The sequence below is a fragment of the Pelecanus crispus genome, chromosome 9 (genome assembly GCF_030463565.1).
Source record: "Pelecanus crispus isolate bPelCri1 chromosome 9, bPelCri1.pri, whole genome shotgun sequence".
In the NCBI taxonomy this organism is placed as follows: Eukaryota; Metazoa; Chordata; class Aves; order Pelecaniformes; family Pelecanidae; genus Pelecanus; species Pelecanus crispus.
The window spans coordinates 39188218-39209369 of NC_134651.1; the positions used below are offsets into that span (position 1 = coordinate 39188218).

General features: G+C 41.2%; 1 protein-coding gene across 7 annotated transcripts in view; it reads right to left on the bottom strand.

Moving 5' to 3' along the window:
• Window positions 1-7176: 7176 nt before the first annotated feature.
• The window catches only part of SETX (senataxin), a 31010-nt gene continuing 17034 nt past the window's right edge, over window positions 7177-21152 (bottom strand). For 4 of the 7 annotated variants that reach the window (XM_075716932.1, XM_075716935.1, XM_075716933.1 and 1 more), the window contains 14 exons: window positions 20749-20978; window positions 20040-20207; window positions 19343-19499; window positions 18375-18476; window positions 17782-17894; window positions 17016-17087; window positions 15987-16136; window positions 15373-15480; window positions 14293-14480; window positions 13828-13920; window positions 13053-13217; window positions 11884-11982; window positions 9378-9465; window positions 7177-8368 (listed from right to left, as the gene is read on the bottom strand). In XM_075716932.1, the coding sequence (XP_075573047.1) occupies window positions 7589-8368; window positions 9378-9465; window positions 11884-11982; window positions 13053-13217; window positions 13828-13920; window positions 14293-14480; window positions 15373-15480; window positions 15987-16136; window positions 17016-17087; window positions 17782-17894; window positions 18375-18476; window positions 19343-19499; window positions 20040-20207; window positions 20749-20978 (2513 nt within the window). In that variant the 3' untranslated portion in view covers window positions 7177-7588. Of the gene's footprint in view, window positions 8369-8483; window positions 8579-9377; window positions 9466-11883; window positions 11983-13052; window positions 13218-13827; window positions 13921-14292; window positions 14481-14831; window positions 15033-15372; window positions 15481-15986; window positions 16137-17015; window positions 17088-17781; window positions 17895-18374; window positions 18477-19342; window positions 19500-20039; window positions 20208-20748; window positions 20979-21152 lie in introns of those variants that run through there. The other 3 variants (XM_075716938.1, XM_075716937.1, XM_075716939.1) reach the window with 3 other exon arrangements.

The window sequence follows — 21152 nt, forward strand, 5'->3', positions numbered from 1 at the left end:
GGGCTAGCTCTCTTGACAAGGGAGCAGCCCTCGGACACCACCCCGGCTCTACCCAGCCCGCTTGCTCCCTGAACCAGCCCAGGAGCCCCACGCAATCCAGCCTTGAGCCTCCACTGGCATTTCCAGGTCTGGTGTCCTTGCCAGAGTGCTACTCCAAGAGCTTCCTTATCAAAGTCTGTTCTGTTTCAACGCTCGGTCTCCACGGTCCTGTCCCTGCAGCCCATCCTGTGCAGCTGGGGCCTGTGCTGGGAGCAGCCCAGGTTTCAAAACTGCAAGAGCCTGCAGTGTCTTCCAGCCTAACGTCGCAGGTACTGCGTACACAGCCAGTGCCCCCAAAATGCAGCCACCTCCACGGAGAGGGGGGTGGTGAACTTGTACTTTGAAAAAGGAAAAAACAGGACCGAAAGTACAAACGGGTATTGTCACATCAAAGAGCAACACAAACCTGGTGCACATTTTGAGCGGCATTTAACATCACGGAGGCAGGTCACAGGACTCGGTTAATCCCCCATAAAATAAAAGAGGGTTAAACTCACCCTGCTGAGATTAGATCTTTGAGGGAGTGGGCTGGCACAAGCATTGCCTCCCTTTCTTTAACGCAGCCGGTTGCTGTCTGTTGGTATTGACACTTGCTTTTTCTTTGTACTTTCTGACTGCAATAGATTTAGAATCCTCATACGTTACTGTTCGTACAAGTAATAGCATAGAAAAGACTGTAACAAGATCAAGATCTCTAATGGCACTTCTGGAAGGTGAAGGAACATTCTCCTTTCCCTGCACTAGTATTTTTCTCCAGAATATTAGATTAAGCAACAGAAAATTTACTACTTCATAAAGTCGTATCCCAGACAAACTGTGCACCCAGCAGACTCCCTGCAAACGCACAGCTTTTATTGCGATGCAAGCAGGAACGTGCCAAGCAGCACCACCGAATTCCCGTAGAAAATAAGCTCAGAAGGGCACAACAAAGCTCAGAACAGCCGAGGAATGAAGGCTGCTGAAGGTGACAGACCACTGCACTAGACCGTCTTAGGTTTGGGGGATTTTCTCTTGGTTGATTGGGTGTTGGTTGGTTGGTTTGGGGGTTTTGTTTTTCTGTTTTTAAGATAAAACATCATTGGCTTCCTAACTCAGCTCCAGAGATGGTACCACCTCCCTGTGAACCTAGAATGCTGGTATAACGTTCAGACCTGGACCTTCTTTAACTAAAGCCCAATGAACAGTTCTGTAACCAACCAGAAGCAGAAAGTTGTGGTGCTAACCCTCCTGCAGCTATGCCAAAGGACACCTGAAAAATGGTGGGGAACAAAACACAAGCCCGCCCTCCACACTACATATACCATTCTTAGGCTCTTCCTAGCCGTGCAGAAGCAAAGCCCACTGTGAAATAGTAACCGCAAAGGACAAGCACAACATGCTTCATCTTGCAGAAGAAATCAAATGGCCTTCAGGCTGAGAGCAAAAGCAGAGCCAAAAGGAGTTTCAGGCTTCCCTCCTTGGCTCTGCCTGCAGACGGGGCAGTACAGCTCATCTTCAGGCTCAGACGCAAAGCTGGCCCTGCGGGGTGGAGATCGGGATGGCACTTTACCCATCCAGTGGTGCTGGAGAACTTGCAATCACATAACACAAACCACTGCAAGACAGAAAAAAAACCTCTCACACAAAACTTAAACTTGGTATTTAAGAAAATAATTTAAAGCTGCTGAAAGCTTCAGCACTGAAGATCCATTAACTGCAGACATCTGTTAGCACATAGGTGTCTACACAAAGAGACTAGAGCATTGTTGAAATAATAGAGAGAAAGCATCACAGCAAGTACCTGCAGATCCGAAAGTTCATCTTGTTTAAGATAGAAACATTTGTACCTCAGTTAATACTTCCAAATATGAGAAGTTGTCCAATGAGCTTGATACTTTACTTGTGGAAAGGTTAACCAAAAGGTACTTCTCTTTCCGAGAAAAGCCACTTGCGCTCTTTCAAGAGGTTTTCATGTGTATCCTGTCACTGGTATGCAGCCGGCATTTGATTCTTTTGAAAAAGTTTTTAAATTACAATTCCATCTGAAAAAAGTGACCTCTTCAAACAGCACAAGTAGAGCTTTTGATTTTTCTTGTTTACCTCCAATTCTACTCTGCTTTTAACTGTTTAGAGTACTGATGGATCTAAATAACCAAAAGCCCCGAAGCAACAAAAATCTGCCTGATGTGACCGACCGCTGCAGCCAGGCTGAGCCCACAGCCCCAGCTGCAGAGAAGTCAACAGCAGTCTGGCTTTATACGTATTTGTTCACTCACCAGATGAAATGTTAAGCCTACAGTCCCTGAGCTGGAGACAGGAGGAGGGGGGAAAAATTCCATTGGCACTTACCAGGTCTGTTACTTGGTTTTATAAAGATGAGGAAGCAGACACCTCCTCTAACAAGACTGATTCGTAAGGAGCCTTGCGGAGGCTGGAGTAGCAAGAGAACCAACACTTTAGTGGTAATAAAATTAACGGTCTCACCAATGAATTCTGTTCTATAATTGGCTTTCATGAAAGACCCAAGTGTAAATAAAAGTACAAAGGAGGAGCTGAGCGCTCTTGCTCAGAAATAAGAGCAGAGCTGGGTTTTGAAGAGACTTGTATCGCCATCTTCTCAGTCCTTCTGGCAGGGAGTTGGAGAGTTTGGTCACTATCATGCAGAAACCAGCTGAAAATCGCACGCTGGTTTGAGATGCAGTGAAGAGCTTCATGCTGTCCTAAAGGCTCCTTTGTCATTTTGACTCTCCAGGTGTCGTTAGTAACAAGTTTCACTGCCGGGTGAAATGTATGAAGAAAGCCTAAACCCACCCATTTTTACCACTTAACTACCTTCTCTCCTGGCCAGCAACAATGCTGGGCTCCAAAAGCTCCATCCTGACCCCACTCTGTGCTATTTCAGGGATTAAAATAAAGAGGGGAGAAACCGATGGGATTTCGTTGCAGCAAAGGGAGTTCTTGGTTGATACAACAGTGAAATCGGTGACAAAACTGGACAGCCACACCAGTGTGTCAGGCTACAAAACAAGGTTTTCTACATTTTCACAATACCAAATGTAATGTGCACTCAAACCACCTTCATTTTCATTTCTATCACTGTTTGCCTGGGAGTTGGTGGCAAATAAGTCGAGGCCTTAGCAGACAGGTACATATGGCTGGAAGGTCTCACGTGTCAGCGATGTTCAATGTACAAAGCTGCTTAGCTTACATTTATTTGCACTAGAGAATAAGGCACTGGGCTCCTTTCCAAGCATCTTAAAAAGACAAGAAAGGAGACCTTATATATGACTGGGGAATGGACCCGTTGTGGCAGGAGACTCTATTATATCATTAACATTATAAATTCCATTTACAATACAGCAGTCATTTCATCCATCATTTATCCACGCAGACTAGAGAGAACGTCTTGCATTTTTAGGACTGTGGTTCTGCTTATCCTTGGTATTGCTACAGTCGATGGGCTGTGAACGAGCAGCCCAGCTCCAGCTGGTGCTACTCTGGTCTCTCCCTTCTATACACAAATGTAAACCCCAGCATCTCACCACACTTAAGTAACTGGGGGGAGAAAAAAGAAAAAAGGTTCAACTCTGAAATTACTGGGGTTCCATGTTATTTTTGGGATCTCAGCAGGGACTGGGAATGTTGTTTTACCCTCAATCAATACATTTGGTCACTACAAGCTCTTTCTTGCTCTGGAAGCACGTGCCGCTCAGCGCTTCCCCAGCATCGGTACAGCAGGGGTGGGGGCTACATCCATTTTAGGGACTAGCAGGAGGAAGAGGCCAAGTGCCTTGCCAGTCTGCACGCTTTGCACAACTCGCTCTCCCAGCTCCCCTGCCTCCATCCATTGGACCCAGCTGCTAATTAGCACCCTCAGCTTATCTAGGAGACAGTAAAAACTCATTGTCCCACCAGTACTACCAGCATCGACACGGGACTGGGAGGAGAGGCTGATGTTTTCGGCACCGCCTCAGCAGCATGGCACGGCTCTCACGGCCACCATTCGCAACCCAGAGGCACCACCAGCTCTCAGCACTCCTCAGGCCCATCCGCTACCACCACGCCGAGGAGCGAACACCCTCCCCGCTACGCTTCCCAGGGTGGGTTACCGCTCCCGCAAACCAGCCGGTTTTCCTCTGGCGGGTCAGCGGACACCCGTAGGTACAACTGATAAAGTCACGGTTAGTAAGCCAGCACTCCACAGCATAGTGCATGTACGATGAAACATAGGTAAGAAAAACGTATTAGACAAGTACCTGTCTGGATATCACCATTACACACGTGGTTCTGGTTTGTTCTCACATCACCATAATCTGGAGTAATGACATGGAAAACAATTACAGTAAACCTTAAAGGAAAAAGGAATAACCAGAATTATACTCCACCTTTACTGAAAAGCCGATTTCACATACAGAATTAATTTAAAAAAAACCCAAACTTTGAACAAAAAACAGCCCAACGCTTAGAAGAGATTTTCCCTTCTTAATGATATCAAAGACTAATAGTACCACAGAGAGAACTGGTTTTGCACTGAGAATTAAGCTGCCAAGCTTGGAAGAAGCACGGAAGCCTCTGTATAAAAACCTGAATGCTGCTTCTTCCAGAGTTTTTTGGCACAAACTCCAATTAAACTGTTTTACATTAAGTTGTGTCGAATATGTTCTTTACTCATCTTCCTGACTTTAACACTCAGCGGAAGAGAACGATCACTGAACGACCTCCCCCGGCTGTCACTGGGTCTGAGATGACATTAAATGAATAAAGCAAGTCTACACTCAGCCGACCAACACTGACTGTCCATCGCTGCTCAGTATTTTATAACACACAAGGCAAACAGCAGAGAAGTTATGAAAATGGTACTGTTTGCTCCCCAATGCAGATTTTATTTGAATTGGTGAGAAGTGTGCTTTGGATTGGAGTTTGCTTGTTTTTCCATGTTACGGGTCTAAAAGATGGGAGGGAAGTTAAAACTACAAACCTACTCTGAGTGATATGTGAAGAGGGAGAAGTGTTTTAAGTGCAACAACCCAAACATTTTTTTTATTCAAGAATACACCATTAATGATACAGACTGACAGGGTGGCAGTAAGCTACCACTGAAAGACTGACAACTTAAGTCAGATAAATCTAGTATTAAATAAGCAAAAAAACCTCTGAGCCACTGACCACGCCTCAAAGCTGATTTATGGAAAAATACAGGCGTTATAGAGTCCATGACCTACGTGCTGGGTACATAATACACAAAAACCAAAATGTTAAAACAAAACTCCTTCCAGCATGTGATAAGTATAGCTCTCAGAAGAACACATTTTGAAATGCAGATTGTTTAAGGAGAAAGAAAACAAGAAAAGTTTCAGAGAAACATTCTTTTGACAAAATTGTATTTAATGGCCAGAAAAGCATTTCCTCATTCACACTGTTGCCAGCTTCTCTTTATTTACATCAAGACAGTCTAAATGGCTTCCACTGATACAGGATCCTACAGCCATTTGCAGAATAGCAGCCTTCTTAATGTGCTAAGTAGAAGCAGCAGGCAGGTCAGCACAGCCCTGCCAAGAGGTTTGAAAGATGACAGTATTTTTAAATATGCCTATTAACATAAAGGGAGATAACACACAGGGCACGGCTTATGTGATGTGGGAGCGACCAAAATGTCCAATTTGTGACAGTCAGATTCATTCAAGCAGCCTTCCTTCTCACACAAGGTACACAACATCAAGGAAGAGTCACAGCAGTTTTCTAAGTGCATATACTGCTGACAAGACATGGTCGGGGTTCACCAAAGTGACTAAGATTGCAACGTAACGAATAACGGAAGCTAAACAATGCACGTATTCTGATTTCACTTCACAGGCATCTCAAAGGTTCTCCCCTATTACCTTAAAATGCTCTGTACTATGCAGCACAGTGAGCTGGACAGTCAGAGACAGAACTAAAAGCCTCCCAACACACCTACAATGCAGTTGGTACTGGTAAAGCACGTTTGTTCTGAGCTTGAATACCTTAAGGATCTAAGTTTTACCAGCAATGACAGTTTGAACCATTACTTGATGTTTTGTACGGTAAGGCACCTGTATTTCACCGAACTGGACTGCACGCACCTCTTTGGCAGTGGGTTACGAGGACAAAGCAAACACTAATCATTGCAATGAATGTGTCAGGACAGAAACGTAACTAAAGATTATGGCTAAATTCTGGCCAGAGAAGTCTGGCAGCTCATTTGCTTAGGGAAAGCCACTGCCCTTATATTGGTTAAGCATAAGTCAGTTAGCAAAGGACAGCAGGCTGTATTTTAGCACAGATGCATGGAGATAGCAACCTGGTCCACTCGCAACACACCCAACTGGGATTAACATAGCAAGGTGCTGCATTCTCAGGCAGAAGCATCCTAGACTATCTCCATGCAAAACTCCGTGCACATGAAACGTTGCTCTTCACCTCCTTGAGACAGACAGGTACTCCAGAAAAAGAAAGTGACACTTCAGTGACCCACAGGCATTCTTAGCACAAGTAATTCCACTTTTATTGTGAAATGTATGATGAGATGAAGGTTTGTTAAAAAGAGGGGTTTTTTTCACCCCCACCCCATTTTACTGGTTATATATTCTTCTTCAACTCAGCGGAATGAACTCAGTCATAACACCTAGAATGAACTGCTTGCCCTTTTTATCTCTGTAGATCGCCAAAAGCTCTGTACAAAGAAACTCAAGCGTCATTACCAATAAGTGTTAACTAGATCTTTGACCAAGATTCCACAGTGCTGTTGATTATTCATCACGTGGACTCACTGGGACCAAACAGACCTCGTAGGCTTTAATCTGCAGTTTGTGTTGCCACTGCAACAAGAAAAGGATTCCAACTGATGAAGCAGCAGCAAGAGCAAAACTCAAGGCACATTTGCATAAACGAAAGCTCTTCTGTTACTATAAAAATGGGCAATAAAATATACAAAATAAGTAGAAGTCTCTCTGTTCAACCAATGTACATCTGCCTTCAGTCTTTCCTGAGGCATTAGGAAGAATCACTGCTACCACATTTTCAACATTCATTCTTTGCTATCAAATAAATTAGACTTACTAGTGCAAAGGCAAAGAGAAGTCAGGCTGGTTTTTGGATTTGAGGCTTTTTGTTTGTTTGTTTGGGTTTTTTGTTTGGGTGGGTTTTTTTTTTTTTTACTTTGCTCTGGTTCTTCATAAAAAATTACCTAAGAAATTAGCATTTGCACAAGGAAACAAGAAGCTATATATTTGCTGAATTAAATCTTAAAATAATTTTGTATACTGTACAAATATACATTACATCTTAAACATTTACAACCTTAACTTTCTCGATGACAAAATTCGCTGCTCTTCCAAGCAACGCAGCCACCCAACTTGTCTTTTCAAAAGCTCAAAGCTATTAACCGTCAGGTACAAAGTCCCCTTCACTGTTAGGGACAGGCTGGGAAAAAGGATCTACTGATAGCAGTGGTATCAATAAGGGAGTTCCAGGTGTACTAAGTAATTTAAAATACTGTCCTTGCTAGACAGAAACCTGGGAATAGATTTTCAGTAATGAGCCAATACTTAAGTCAGTGAAAGGTCTTTCTTCGCTTGGCACTGTTTGATTCTGTGTTCTCAGGTGATTCCTCTAATGTTCTCCTCGTTAAAACACGATAGTCTTTGTTCCACCTACTGCTATTACTTCGACCTTCTTCACTGCCAGCTTTTGAAGTGCTTTTCGATACAGAAGCTCTCCAGTCACTCTCATGCTGAGCTGCGTAAGGCGACGTGGAAGGCACGTCACGTTGTCCCATTGTTTGCTGGGGCTTCTTAGAAGTTTCTTTTCTGGCAATCTGATCCCTGGCAGCTGAAGACACATTGAGGCCTTGCTGTGATGTTGATCCTGGATTGCTCTGGGCTGACCGACTGCTGTCTTTTGAGGCCTGCTCCTTCCCTTTTATTTCAGTTCTACTAGCCATACTGGCCAGCCTTGGATCACGCGGTTTCTCTTGATCAGGAAGCGCTGCAGCCTCCACAGGTGCGGAGGCACTGCCTCTCCTGGAGTCTGCAGCCTGAGCCCGCTGGGGCTGCTGGGGCCCTCTGCTTCCTTGTGGCACTGCATGGCCAGCGCCAGCAGTGAGTTCCTGTGGGCTGCTGCCCTCCCTTGGATTTGCAAGCTCACCCCTCTTGCTACCGGAAGAACACGCCTGCGACAGAGATGTCTTTGTCCCTGCTTTGACTGGGGGCTGTACTGTTGCCTTGAGCTTCAAAATCTTAACAGCATCTTTCCGGTAGCTTTTTTCTGATGTCTTGATAATGGCACCTCTTTTCTGAGCGTCCTGAATCAATTCATTCCAGTCTTTATTTTCCTTTAAAAAAAGAAAAAAAGACACATCCCCCCAAGAAAAGAAAACAATTATCAGAAAGAAATCAACACAAATGGACAGAGGTGTCAGAGGATGCACAACCTCTTTAATGAAGGTACCTGACACAACTGTCATGGAAACCACTGTTATGTTCCTTCTGGAATGGAAGAATCTTATGTTTCACTTGCAAAACAGCAATAGGCACTCTGGCTGCTGTAACACAGGGAAGGTACTTTCAACCATCAGTGAGCTACTACTTAAAATGACAATTTCTACATTTATGAAGGCCAGAAGAGTTCTCTCCTACGGAGAGTGAATCAGGAACATGGCTTTAATGCCCTCTAGTGGTGTACCTCATACCCCCCACCCCTGGAAAAAAAATACTGTAAGACATAAAGTCCACTCAAGAGCGCTCCCTACACATTCAGTGGGCCTTTAGAGTCCCCCAAATACGTAGTTCTGTTTCAGAAACACCTGTTTCAAAGAGTACAAGCAAAGAGTATCCTCAGTAACCACATGATTACACAAAGTAGCATCCAAAACAATAAAAAGAAGATGAGGGGAGTGTTTGGGGTTTTTGTTAAATCATTTTCCTTGCTCAAGTATCCAGTGACAACTGCAATAGCTGGAGCAGCAGTAAAGATCAAGCGGGAAACTATCACTGCTATCATCCTGTCTTACCAGTAGAGAGATCTTTCACAACCCCCTCACTTGAATTGTAAAGGACTGTGTTACAATTTAGTTACTAAATATCGTGAGAGTAATTTCTAACTTTCCTTCTTGGAAACAAGGAAAACAGTTTTGTTTTTTTTTTAAAGTTTGTATGACAGTTACAGCCCAAGTTTTCAAAGAGAACCCTTCAGAGGCCTGGACTGTACTAATTTAACAACACACTAGAAAAGGGTCCCCTTTCATAGACTGGAGCAGTATGAGGATGTTTTTCACTTCCCCAACCCTGACTTGACCTAGAAGGGTGGATCACAGAAGATCATTTGAGTAACACTGTACCTACCATGAGCGTTTTCAGGCTTCCAAGGATGAAGAGGCTGAATCTGGCTCGGGTAATTGTAACATTTAGACGCTGAAGACTTGCCAGAAACCTAGGTGACAAGACAAAACTAAGCTCCTAAACTACTTCCATGAGGTTTAAGTGTTACGAGAAAAAGAGGCAACACTCAATTTCAGTGAAATGAAGATAATGGAAGCAGTTACAAAGAAGGCAGCAGTTCATAGGCCATTCCCAGATCCCACTGCAGCAGTCCTGCCTTACATGAAGGGTTTTGCACGAATTGTGTTTTCTTTCTTTCACCACTCTGATTCCTTGCAGGGAATGCCAGGTCTTTTGAGCTCTTGCCGTTGACGTTTCCTTTCTTAGAGCAAATCCCCTCTTAATGCCAACCACTGCTTCCTTAAATGTTCCTCAAAGTACAGAAGACATCAACCTCACTTCACCTATCAAGACTTTAAGCTCCTTTTTGACCTGAACTGAAACAGATTAATAATATTTGGCATGATTAATAAGAAAATTTTCTACTGAAATACTGAATGCTGGACATGAATATTTTATTTTTTAAAGGTGACCTGCACTGGAAGCACATGAATAAAGACTTTTGCTTTGTCATGCTTCAAGAGTGAAAAGTATATTCTTGCAGAAGAAAATTTTCATAGTACAAATACCCGACTGTCTGGTCTGTTTCTGTGGGATCACAAACCAAGGTACTGAAACCTAAACAAACAAATGCTTAGTGTTATTTTTAAAGGTTGATTTCTGTTAGGGCTGGTTTACCAAAACTCAAAAAAAGGTTTGTGAAACTAATATCAACTATTTTTTCCCTAATGAAAAAGCTCCCAAAATGCACAGCTTATTCTGTACTACAAAGTCTGCAATACAAAGTCAGGTCTTTGTACAACTTTGAACAGGTCCACTATCAATGCCTGGTACTGTGGTCACGGCACTAAGACCTGCTCTTCAGCAAATTCACAACCCTTGCAGCAGAGACTGCAAAAGCCCCAGAGCCACTCCCAGAAAATTTGGGCAGTGCAGGAAAAAAGATGAGAGAGGCAGGAAGCAGACCGAGGGAGTGGATCCAGCAGCACAGATGTCATAGTTCTCTATGTCTCGGGGGGGGGAAGGGGGATCTTGAAAGATTACTAAATATTCCTAACGGCTTTTAAAACTGAAAGACAACAAAATTATTCTCAGGAAAGGAAAAAAAATCCATTGTCATTTCTTGGAGAGCTTTCTCTTCCCTTTGCAAGATAATTTAAAAACTTAATGCTGGACTAGCAACCTTGGAGACCGAAATACTTTGCTCAACTACAAGATCATAGGTAAGGGTGATGCAAACTTTCCCATCACACCTTGCCAATGACACCTGACCCTGAAACAGAGACGTCCAACTCATCAGTATGTACAGCTTCTGAGGCATTGCACTGCCAAAGTTTTAATATATAAACCTTCAACACAGTAAGCTGGAAAGTTTTCTTCCAAAAGAACAGATAGAGGTTAAGTCCCGTGTCAGCCAAAAGAACTGGCAGATTCTAGCTGCCTTCCATTTCCAAACTCAATCAACTAGATTAAGAAATCTCCAAAAAACATCATTGTTGTTTACTATAGGATTTGGATTCTTTCTCTTCCCAAAGTAGCATGGATCAGCACAATTAAAAGCCCTTTATCTAGCAATTAGAAAATAAGTATCAGAGAAATGCAAGTAGCTTAGTGAAACCTGGTATGTGGAAACAAAGATTTTTGTTTACACAAACAGACTTCCCATAGTTCAACATAAAAGCCAATAAACTGTAAGAAGGCATATTTCCACCACCATTTTTTAAACTAAAATGATCAGTAAGTTACAGAAACAAATCAACAACTGCCATAGCGGCCCAGGGTGAAACAGCACACCCAGTATCTAGTTCCTTCTGTTTCAGACAGGAAAAACCCATATAAAATTATCAAATCTGCGATCTTGAATCAAGACTTCCTGCAAATCTCCTCCTAACTCAAAAGACAAGCACGTTTGTCTACAAGCCAAAGATCCAGCTCATCTGCATCACACTCCTAGTGACATATATGTCGTTAACAATACTTTTGCAGACAGAATGCTGTATTAATAGGATAGTGACAATCACAGAAAATGGATTTCATTTTAAGAGAGCAGCATTCAGAAAGTTACAATATATATCAAAAACTACAAGAAAAAAACCAAACTGCTGCAGTACTAATGCAAAGAGCCAAGTTCGCAAGACCAATCCTGCCAAACTGAAACAATGGCAGGCTAAGGCAGCCATGCAAATTCATCAGCATGCAACACAGAACACAATACTTAGCATTTCCACGTCCCTTTTGTCCAGATATCTCAAACCAGTAACATTAATTCATGCATTAAGATACCCTTTAATTTGCTGGCCGTAGTGACTTGTTCTCTAACAACTTTCTTACTGGTCATATTAAAAATACAATGACTCTACCTGGAGTGTCATTGGAAATGGGATTTGCAAATCACTGAAGAGAGACATACCCAATTGACCCTTTGGTGCTGCGCGCCCGGACGCACGTCACTATGATGCAGTCTTTCTCTCGTCCCTGGAACGCATCCACTGTGTCCACTTCTCCTGGGCTGTTGAAGAAAGAATTAGAAAGCTGTTAAATTATGTTAGTTGAATTTTTAAGCACCACACTGATGCAAATAGCCTAAACGCTATCCTTAATCATCAGCTGTCAAAATAACCCATGGTAAATTTCTGCTTCAGTGTATGAACCTAAAGCTAGATTTGCTTTTCCAAGGCCAGCATCGTTGTTGAAAAGCTGTTCAAGTCCACATAGCTTGGAATTTTAGGTTTTCTTTTAAATCAGCTTTATTCAGAATACCAATATAACCAAAGCATGTGTCATGGTTTAACCCCAGCCAACAACCAAGCACCAGCACCACACAGCCACTCGCTCACCCTCCCCTGCCCCAGTGGGATAGGGAAGAGAACTGGGAAGGGTGAAAGTAAGAAAACTCATGGGTTGAGATAAGAACAGCTTAATAACTGAAATAAAGTGACAATAATAATAATTATTATCATAATAGTAATTTGTCCTGAAAAGGAAAAGAATGAAAAACAGAGAGAGGAACAAAACCCAGGAAAGGTAAGCAATGCAACCGCTCACCACCCACCGACTGATGCCCAGCCCATCCCTGAGCAGCGATCGCTGCCGCCCAGCTAACTCCCCCCAGTTTCTATACTAAGCATGATGTCATATGGAATGGAATAGCCCTTTGGCCAGTTTTCGTCAGCTGTCCTGGCTGTGCCCCCTCCCAGCTTCTTGTGCACCTGGCAACGCATGGGAAGCCAAAAAGTCCTTGATTTAGTGTAAGCATGACTTAGCAACAACTAAAACATCAGTGTGTTATCAACGTTATTCTCATATTCAATCCAAAACACAGCACTATGCCAGCTACTAGGAAGAAAATTAACTTTATCCCAGCCGAAACCAGGACAGCATATATAATAAGACTAAGAAATGGTACAAAGAGGCCATGACTGTTTTAAGCAAAAGGCTTGCTTTGTCCCCTTTAAAGGCATGACTAAGTACAGATTTTGGCAGCACAGAAAAAAGGTTCAGAGTTTTGCCATTAAGAGGATAAACAAAGGACTAACATGCAAGAGTCAAGTCCCATTTAAAACCTCATGGTTTCTTTACCTGTTGTTCTTAAATGCTCTGTCCAGTTGCTCTTGAATTTTCTTTTTCTGTGCGCTGTAAGGAGTAATTATTCCAATGCGACGAAGACCCAGATCCTTCCTTTTTTCTTTAATTGTTCTAATTAATTCCATCACCATCTTCACTTCCTGAGGATTACTAAAAGAGCTGAACAAGACAGAATGGGAACATTACAGAAATACGTTTGGCAGCTCTTTCAAATTCAACACATCAGCCCAATTTGTAGGGGGATTGAGAGTCAAAGCCCCGTCTTGAACTTTTGCAGCCTCCTTCACATAGAGGCTCCAAGAACTTTGCAAGCAGTCCTTGACAGGGGGCTAACAACAATTAGAAGGGTCAACAGAGAAAGGCTGCACTTCCCATTCCCTTAAAACTACACAGCTTTGCTTTCCTTACAGAATAAGGCAAAAGAGAGGACTGAGCCTGCCACCTTCTGGCATTACATCAGCATGCAGCTGTGAAAGGAAAGTCACTGACAAAAAAAAAAAATCAGGAATCAGAAACTGTTGCTAGAGTTAAGAGAGATTGTAGGCATCCACTGGCATCTAGCAGACGTCAAACCAGGATTAAATCCAGTTTCAGATTAAAAACCAAAAAAATATAACACCCGCTTTTTTGTAAAATTAAATCAAATCAAGTTGAAAATCAGTTCTGGCTACTTAAAGTATATTGGGAACAACAGAAGAGAGAAGACAACTCTGCAGGTAATTAATTCTCAGCAAATCTAAGAGTTGGCAGAGCAGAATGCGGGACTTACTCATTGTCTCGCTCCTCACGACCGTCTCCTACATCAAAAATAAGGTAGGGCTGGAATGGCCACTCTGAAGAACATCTGTTCTCTTCTGTTGCTCTGTAAATCACATTTTTATCACCAGGTAACCATATGGGAATTCTAAGAACTGATACTTCATTTATTTATGCCATGGTTATCAAATACAAGCAACTTGCAGCTTTTTTTTCCCCCCCAAAGTCCTTAATTTTCACCTGCATATACTGAGGCCTGAAAATTAACTCTAAGCAATAAGTATGCTCAATTTTAAGCAATCTAGTTAACTTATGTATCACAGTCAGCACTAGCAGGAGTTGGAATGCAAGTTTTCTCCCATTAAGCATCTTCCCCTCCCCACAACCTCAAGAATTTTTAGACTCAAAAGAATATCCTGATGCAAAAAGTTTCTTTAAAATACGCCCTGCTCAGAAAGGAGAACAGAGTGCTCCCCACCTGTCAGTCTTTAGAGTCCTGCCATAAACATAATTGGATGGGAAGAGGCAGATGTCAGGGTGCATCCTGTACTGCACAGTCAGCTGCACAATGGGCAGGCTTTGTAAAATTTTCTTCTGCACTTGCTCATCCAGGTGTCTGTGCAGGCGTGCCATCAAGGACTGATCGTAGCCATATTCCTGAGCTTTCTGCCAGAGGGAAAACATGAGATCGAATTCTGGAGAATTAGGTCCCAAACTAAGGACAGGAATTTGCTTTTTGGACTTCAAACTATTTGGTATTTTCTTTTAAACTTCTAAACCACTAACGAAGTGACAACTACTTGCACTTCACTTTTCTATTTGTGTTAGTCTCATTATTTCAGTAAAGATCACCTGCATAAATCTGAATTTTTGTCAGTGTAGTCTTCAGCAAGACAACTTTCCTTTGTGAGTCACAACATAGTAAAATTTTAAAAACATCAACAATAATGAAAAGCAAGATCTTCCAGGTGGGATCTCGTTAAACAAGCACACAGCCTCCAGACAATTTACCCTTCTAGAGAAGCCAGTCTGGTTTTCCTCCTTTCTTTATCAGATGTTTAAAATAGTCCTCCTTGCTGTTGGATACAAGAAAGTGCTCCTATATGTTCATCCTTAGAACACATCTGTAGGGTGAGGAAGTCCCCATACAAACGGGTAGTCTTCATCCTCCATTCCTTAAGCAATGTTGACACTGACTGAAGCTCACATGATGAGAGCCTGCCACAACACAACGTTCATCACGAACCAAGTGCCGAGTGGCACTAAAGTTTGTGTTGCCATAACTATTCTTAACGGTGCATAAAATCATTTTCAAGCTATGCCAGGAAAGTCTATAGAGGTTGCAGTCACACATCCATATTAGCTTTATTCATGCATTTGAAGGCAGTATTGGTACGGTCTCCACACAACAGAGACTAAATTTGGCAGGGCAAAAAGTTAGTATCTGATACACATCACGATCTGACATTGAAGCATCTTTTTTTCCTTTTATACTTATTTTCTATAGATACCGTTCTTATACTACATATCATGAAAAAAATACAGTTTGAACACTTACTACTGATTTTACAGTAGGAGGCAGCTGTCTGGGATCTCCAACAAGGACAAGTTTATTACAGCGATGGATCAGTGGAATCAGTGTTTCAACCTCACAGGACTGCCCTGCCTTTTGTATATGCAAACAGGACAAAAAGTAGATGTGGTAAGCAAAGGAGTAGCGGGAAGTATTAAATTTCCTGTAACAGAGCCAGAATAACTCGGAAATGCGTAAGGCTCGGGGGGGGAGAGAGAGAGGGAGAATTTTTCCCTAATAAAAAACTCCAAACAGATTTTTCTTTTATTATTAAATACACAGAGCTCTCTCTAAACAGATACAAATATAACCCAACCATCTGGAAACCTCTATAGCAAGAGCCACACTTTAGCCATGATTTTCAAGTAAAAGCCGTCTGCCATTAAAGCACCAAAGTAGTCAGAAAAAGAAGCAATTAAAAGTTACTCTTTCTTCTTATGGCTTTATGTGGCAGTACAGACTGGTTATCAGTTAAAAGGTGGCCATGAGGCAGTTAACCCACAATATACTACACCAGCAGCCAAGCAATTACAAGTAGCTTAAGCAGAGAACAAGGCAAGGAGGTGGAACGTGCTGTAGTTCGAAATAGTTTTACTGACCTCATCCACAATGACACAGCTGAAAGGATCAAGTCCTTGCCGACAAAAAGCAGATTCCAGCAGACTTCCTCCACTTGTGCTCAGTGTGCAGCAGATGATATCGGACTCCAAGATGATATCTGCCTGTACTTTCTGAGAGTGCCCCCGAACCTTCAAGTACAAAAAGACACCATGTCTCCTCTTCTCTTTTAGTTTTCTTGAACCACCTTAGAGCAATTTCTAACCACCTGGACAATTCTAACTGCCAAACAACAGATCACGCATAATGCACCATCCTGACAAAACTATCTCCATTATTACAAATGGAAGTAACAAGTTGGCTTTACTGAAGCGTTATTCTTGCTTTAAATTACACCACCTTTGAGGTGGCAAACTGAAAAGAAGTATTCCTTTATGTCTACAGCTATGCAATCTAGACACAGTAACATTTGTGACTAGTTACATCACATTTGTGACTCCAAGCCTCCCCGACCATTAAGAGTCAGCATATATTTCTTAAAGATGAACCTTCATTCACCTCATGGTTCGTGTTAGTCAGCCTTAATTACTGGGTTTGCTATGAGTGCCTACTTCCACTTTCAAACCTATCTCTTTCCACACACAAAAAAAGTCTTCCAGCTGTTGCTTTGCTTAGAAGCATTTAAAAGTATCTCAGTCCCAGTAGGATTGTAAGGGGCATGAAAGTGGTGATGAAGATACATCGTAGAACATGAGGACATACACGTTTCTATTAACTTCTTTGCTAAATATACATTTTGTTCAAAATTAACTGCAAAAGTGAATATTCCCAGCTGGTAGTTGTGGTTTGGTTTTTTTTTTTTCCCCCCAGAATGCAGCCAGAGTACACCTGGATTTCACAGCAGGCTGTCCATAACTTACTCAGCTTGTGATCTTTATCTGTTTACCTACTACTTTATAAATACTCCCAGCCACATCAAAACCAAATCTCCACCACAATTAGAGGATACCAAGTATATAAATAGATTAGCCGAGGTTTATGAAAGAGCTGCCCTAACGATGAATTCCTACCTCCTTTAGTTGAGAAGCAAGCTGTTGTCTCTCCTTTGAAAGTCTGACAATTTCATCAAGTAACATTTGACTCTAGATGGTGGGCAGGGGGGCAGGAAGAGAAACCACATGTATATCAGGAATAATTAACAAACATTTCCCATATACCTTTTTTCCTTCCATACCCTCATTCACTTCCTAAACATTTAGACTTGTTCAGACTGTCTTTTAATATCAAACATGTCTGAAAAAGCTAACCAGTTTCTTCAAAAATGGTCAACATATTTAGACTTTCACATAATACTACACTTTACATTTCTGTGCAACTGGGAAAGCAGTTTACCATCAGAAATCTGTAATTTGAGCACAAATGCCAAATTTTTTGATAAAAAATGGAAAACTTCAAGTGCAACACATATCCCAAAAATCTCAGATTGAAAGGTATCTTACTACTTCCAATTAAACAGAGTTTTGAAGTACACAAGTTAAATCATTAAGCTAAGTATGGTTACACTGGTGATAGAACCAAATGAAGACCACTGAACACTATAGCAAAAAGCAGCATGATACTGAAAATATCAGTATAAATAGACCAGAAAAACTCCTAATGTAAAGTTCCTCATTCCCTTTCATGGTACTAACCAACATTTCCATTAGTTGAAAAAGAGGTGAAGAGACAGTTACTGCTCACAGATGGCATTAAAAGTAAGAAGAGTTCTTTACTCTTTGGATTCAGTTATGAATATAAAAAAATACAAACAACATTAAAAATGTATTATCTTACTACCTCCCTCTTCTCACATCTGTGCATGGCACGCTGACGAGACAGCATGTCCAGCTGTTGATCCAGAGCTGCTTTTTTCTTCTGAATATCCTGGTCACAGTCAGCTGGCTTTCGTTCTATAATAAAACAAAGGAAAACATACAGGAGGAATAGAAAAACTATGTTACAATAACACTTGCTCTCAGTCATGCATCTTCAGTTATTAAGAACAAATGGACAAATTCATTTTTTGTTGCATTTTCCCTTTTTCTATCGAGGTCTTATTTTGTAAAACAAAGATAATGAGCTGTAGCACTCAAATACTGCATAGCCACATTGCTTAAAAATTATGGCTTTAACATGCATTTATTATAATTTGGTTTTAAAAAAACAAACAAGAAGTCATCTTGCTTATTTCTTTGGTTTTGCTTAGATTTTAGGCCATATGTAAGCTGACACTTTCCCTCTAAGACTGAGAAAAACAATGCTTACGAAGCACTGTTGCAGAAAAATCTTTTACCAGATCTTCCTTCTTAAAGGACACATAGTCCCAAGTGTAAAACATCATCAAGCTCTTAAAGACGACTGAAGAAAAGTCTGATTTGCATGTTACTTACTCATTCTATGTTCAACTTGCTTATCCAGGCTAAATCCCCGGACTTCACTGTTGATTGCTTTTTCAGCACCAAGTCGCACTAATTTAATATCACCACAGTTTCCTGTTTACAAAATCAGAGGCAAAATGCTTTTAGATTGCTCCAATCATCTCTGCACTTTGGTATGAGAGAAAAAAAAAAATTAACCACCATGGATATCAAACAAGGCTTTTCATTTTCTGCTTTTCAGGGGTTTGCAACAATTTACTTGTACTTATCTATACACAGCTACAAAAAAAATTCAGTAATTCCAAACTCTAAAAAAAAAAAAAGATGTTGCCTATGTTCTAGTGGTGGCTAACAGTTAAGAATGTTATTTTGAATTAACAGAACCACCTCTTATTCTCAGGCTTCTTCATCTAAAACTTACAGAATTCCTAAATTAGAAAATTACTTAGTACCATCAGTAACAGAGCTGGTAAGTCAATACAGAATTAACATTTGGTTACAACGTGGATTTTTTTTTTTTCCCCACCACAGACTACATACAAAGTAGGTGAATTCTGAACAAGGTATTAGTCACAAACTGGGGCGGGGGGGAAGTGAGAGGCTCTGACACATGAAAATTTTCATCAGTCTGTTGAGCATGATCAGCAAAATCCAATTTTATTCAAAATCAAGGTAATAGTCTTATGTTCAAATCTTTAAGGAGTACTTAAAGACTGGTGAACTGAAACTAACAGTATGAGGAAAGGGCCAATGTCTATATAGAGACAAATTACAATTTATGTAAAAAAAAACCACCCATATACACCTTTTAGAAAAGCACATTAAAATTAATAACAGTATGAGGATGTACCAGTCATGTTCTGCAAGAGAAAAAAGCTGCTTTGAGTAGCACATAAGTATTATATGTAATCAACTGTTCCAGTTTCTCCTTCAGGTTTTGTATATTTAACATATAAACAGAATTTTAAAATAAACCATACCCAAAGGCTCCTGTTTGTTTTGGCATTTTTCCTTAAATGTAATGATGATCTTTTTCATGAGTTCATCAACAGCAGCATTTGATGGCGCACAAACTAGAAAACGGTTTGGCTTGATCTTGGAATTTGTTTTTTGAGTTGCTTTCTCATTCCTAGTGTTCTGCAGATTAATTAACAATAAACCAAAACAGGCTCTTTAGATTGTTTTCATTTGTGATTTAAAAGCCAGACTGTACGCTCATCTTAATCAGCATGCAGAGTATGGGGACTATTGCACCTGAATATCTCTTAAGGTATGCCTTACACTGAGTAATAACAAGTCAAATGTATTAATACTATTTGCATAAATTCACTTCAACAGTGATGTACTCGATGAATCTACTAGATGCCAATATGAAAACCATTAAATGGGATTGGCCAAATAACATTCTTTAATACATCAAAATATTAAGGGTTTTTGCAATGTAACAAGTGTTTATACTACTGATTGTGCATGTTTTCTTGATTTTACTTTTTAAGTTCCATAAAATAAATCTTTTCCAAGATGCCCAAAAGGTATTATTTCCACCTTTACACCCAATACAGTACAGATTTAATTAAGTCAGTCACCAATACTACACTTCCATTTAGTTTAAGCTATCATTGACTTCCACTGGGAAACCAAACAGGAGCGCGTGACGATCACATCACATTCACTTACTTGTCTCAAAACACGAGACAGAAGTCCCACAATAGTTTTTGATTTCCCTGTTCCAGGTGGTCCGTGGATGAGGCAGATCTTGGGAAGCCCTGGATGTTGCTTTACCATGGCATAAGCTGTCTCAATGGCTCTCTTTTGATCTTCATTGTATTCACTCATATCCGATGCCTGAAGGAACAAACAGGGGAAAAAAAAATAATGAATTACTTCATGTTGAGCAAACCTTCCATGTTCATTTTAGATATTTTCAGAATGTCTCCCGCCCCTCTAGCTAAAACTCTTGACTCTAAGACTTGAAGGGCATGGAAGCTTTTGATTCTAGGTTTGCCCCAGATGCACACCCAATCCTGACTCGAAAGCTGTAATGAAGGTTTCGTTTACTCTACACACCTTTGTTTTGCATTATCTTTTCCATACTATGCCTTATTTCCTGAACAGACACCTCTCCAGTAAGGAAAGAAAACTAAAAGCTTCTTAATGTGCACTACTAGTATCCACATCAATACAGCAGAAACACCTGAGCAAATTCAGGTTCCTCTCTACCCACCCAATCAACCAACTCTGAAAAGCATAGTGCCTCAGTGCTTTTGAAACCTGTCTGTTTGCACTTGGTCATCTCAAAAACCAACATGCAAAACCAGTTCCGCAAAACTCCTGAGATCCAAATGCCCACTTTGTCATCCCTATCACTTCTAGCTGCAGGACTTACAGCATTTTCTGAAGCTACAGGCAAATCTCTGGGACAGAAGTCATTATAACTTGGATTTATGATGGGTTTAGCCATGGGACTCCTGCTCAGTAGTAGTAGACCTTTGAATGTTCGGTGTGTGGTCACCAGGGAGCCAACCACCACACACTTCACTTGCTTGTTTATGAAGAAAGACAAATTGCCTCGAGTTTGCACAGAAAGATGACAGACGGTATGCTGCTCCTTTTGTCCTATTAAAAGGGGGGGGGGGGGGGGAAGGGGGGGGGCGGGGTGGAACAAAAACACACAAACACACAAGTTGTTAATTCAAAGAATATCCAAATTGTTAACTGAAAGATATTCAAACAAGTCACTCAAAAAAATTCACCAGAACCAGGTGCTGCCTTCTATTAGGGAGCCAACAG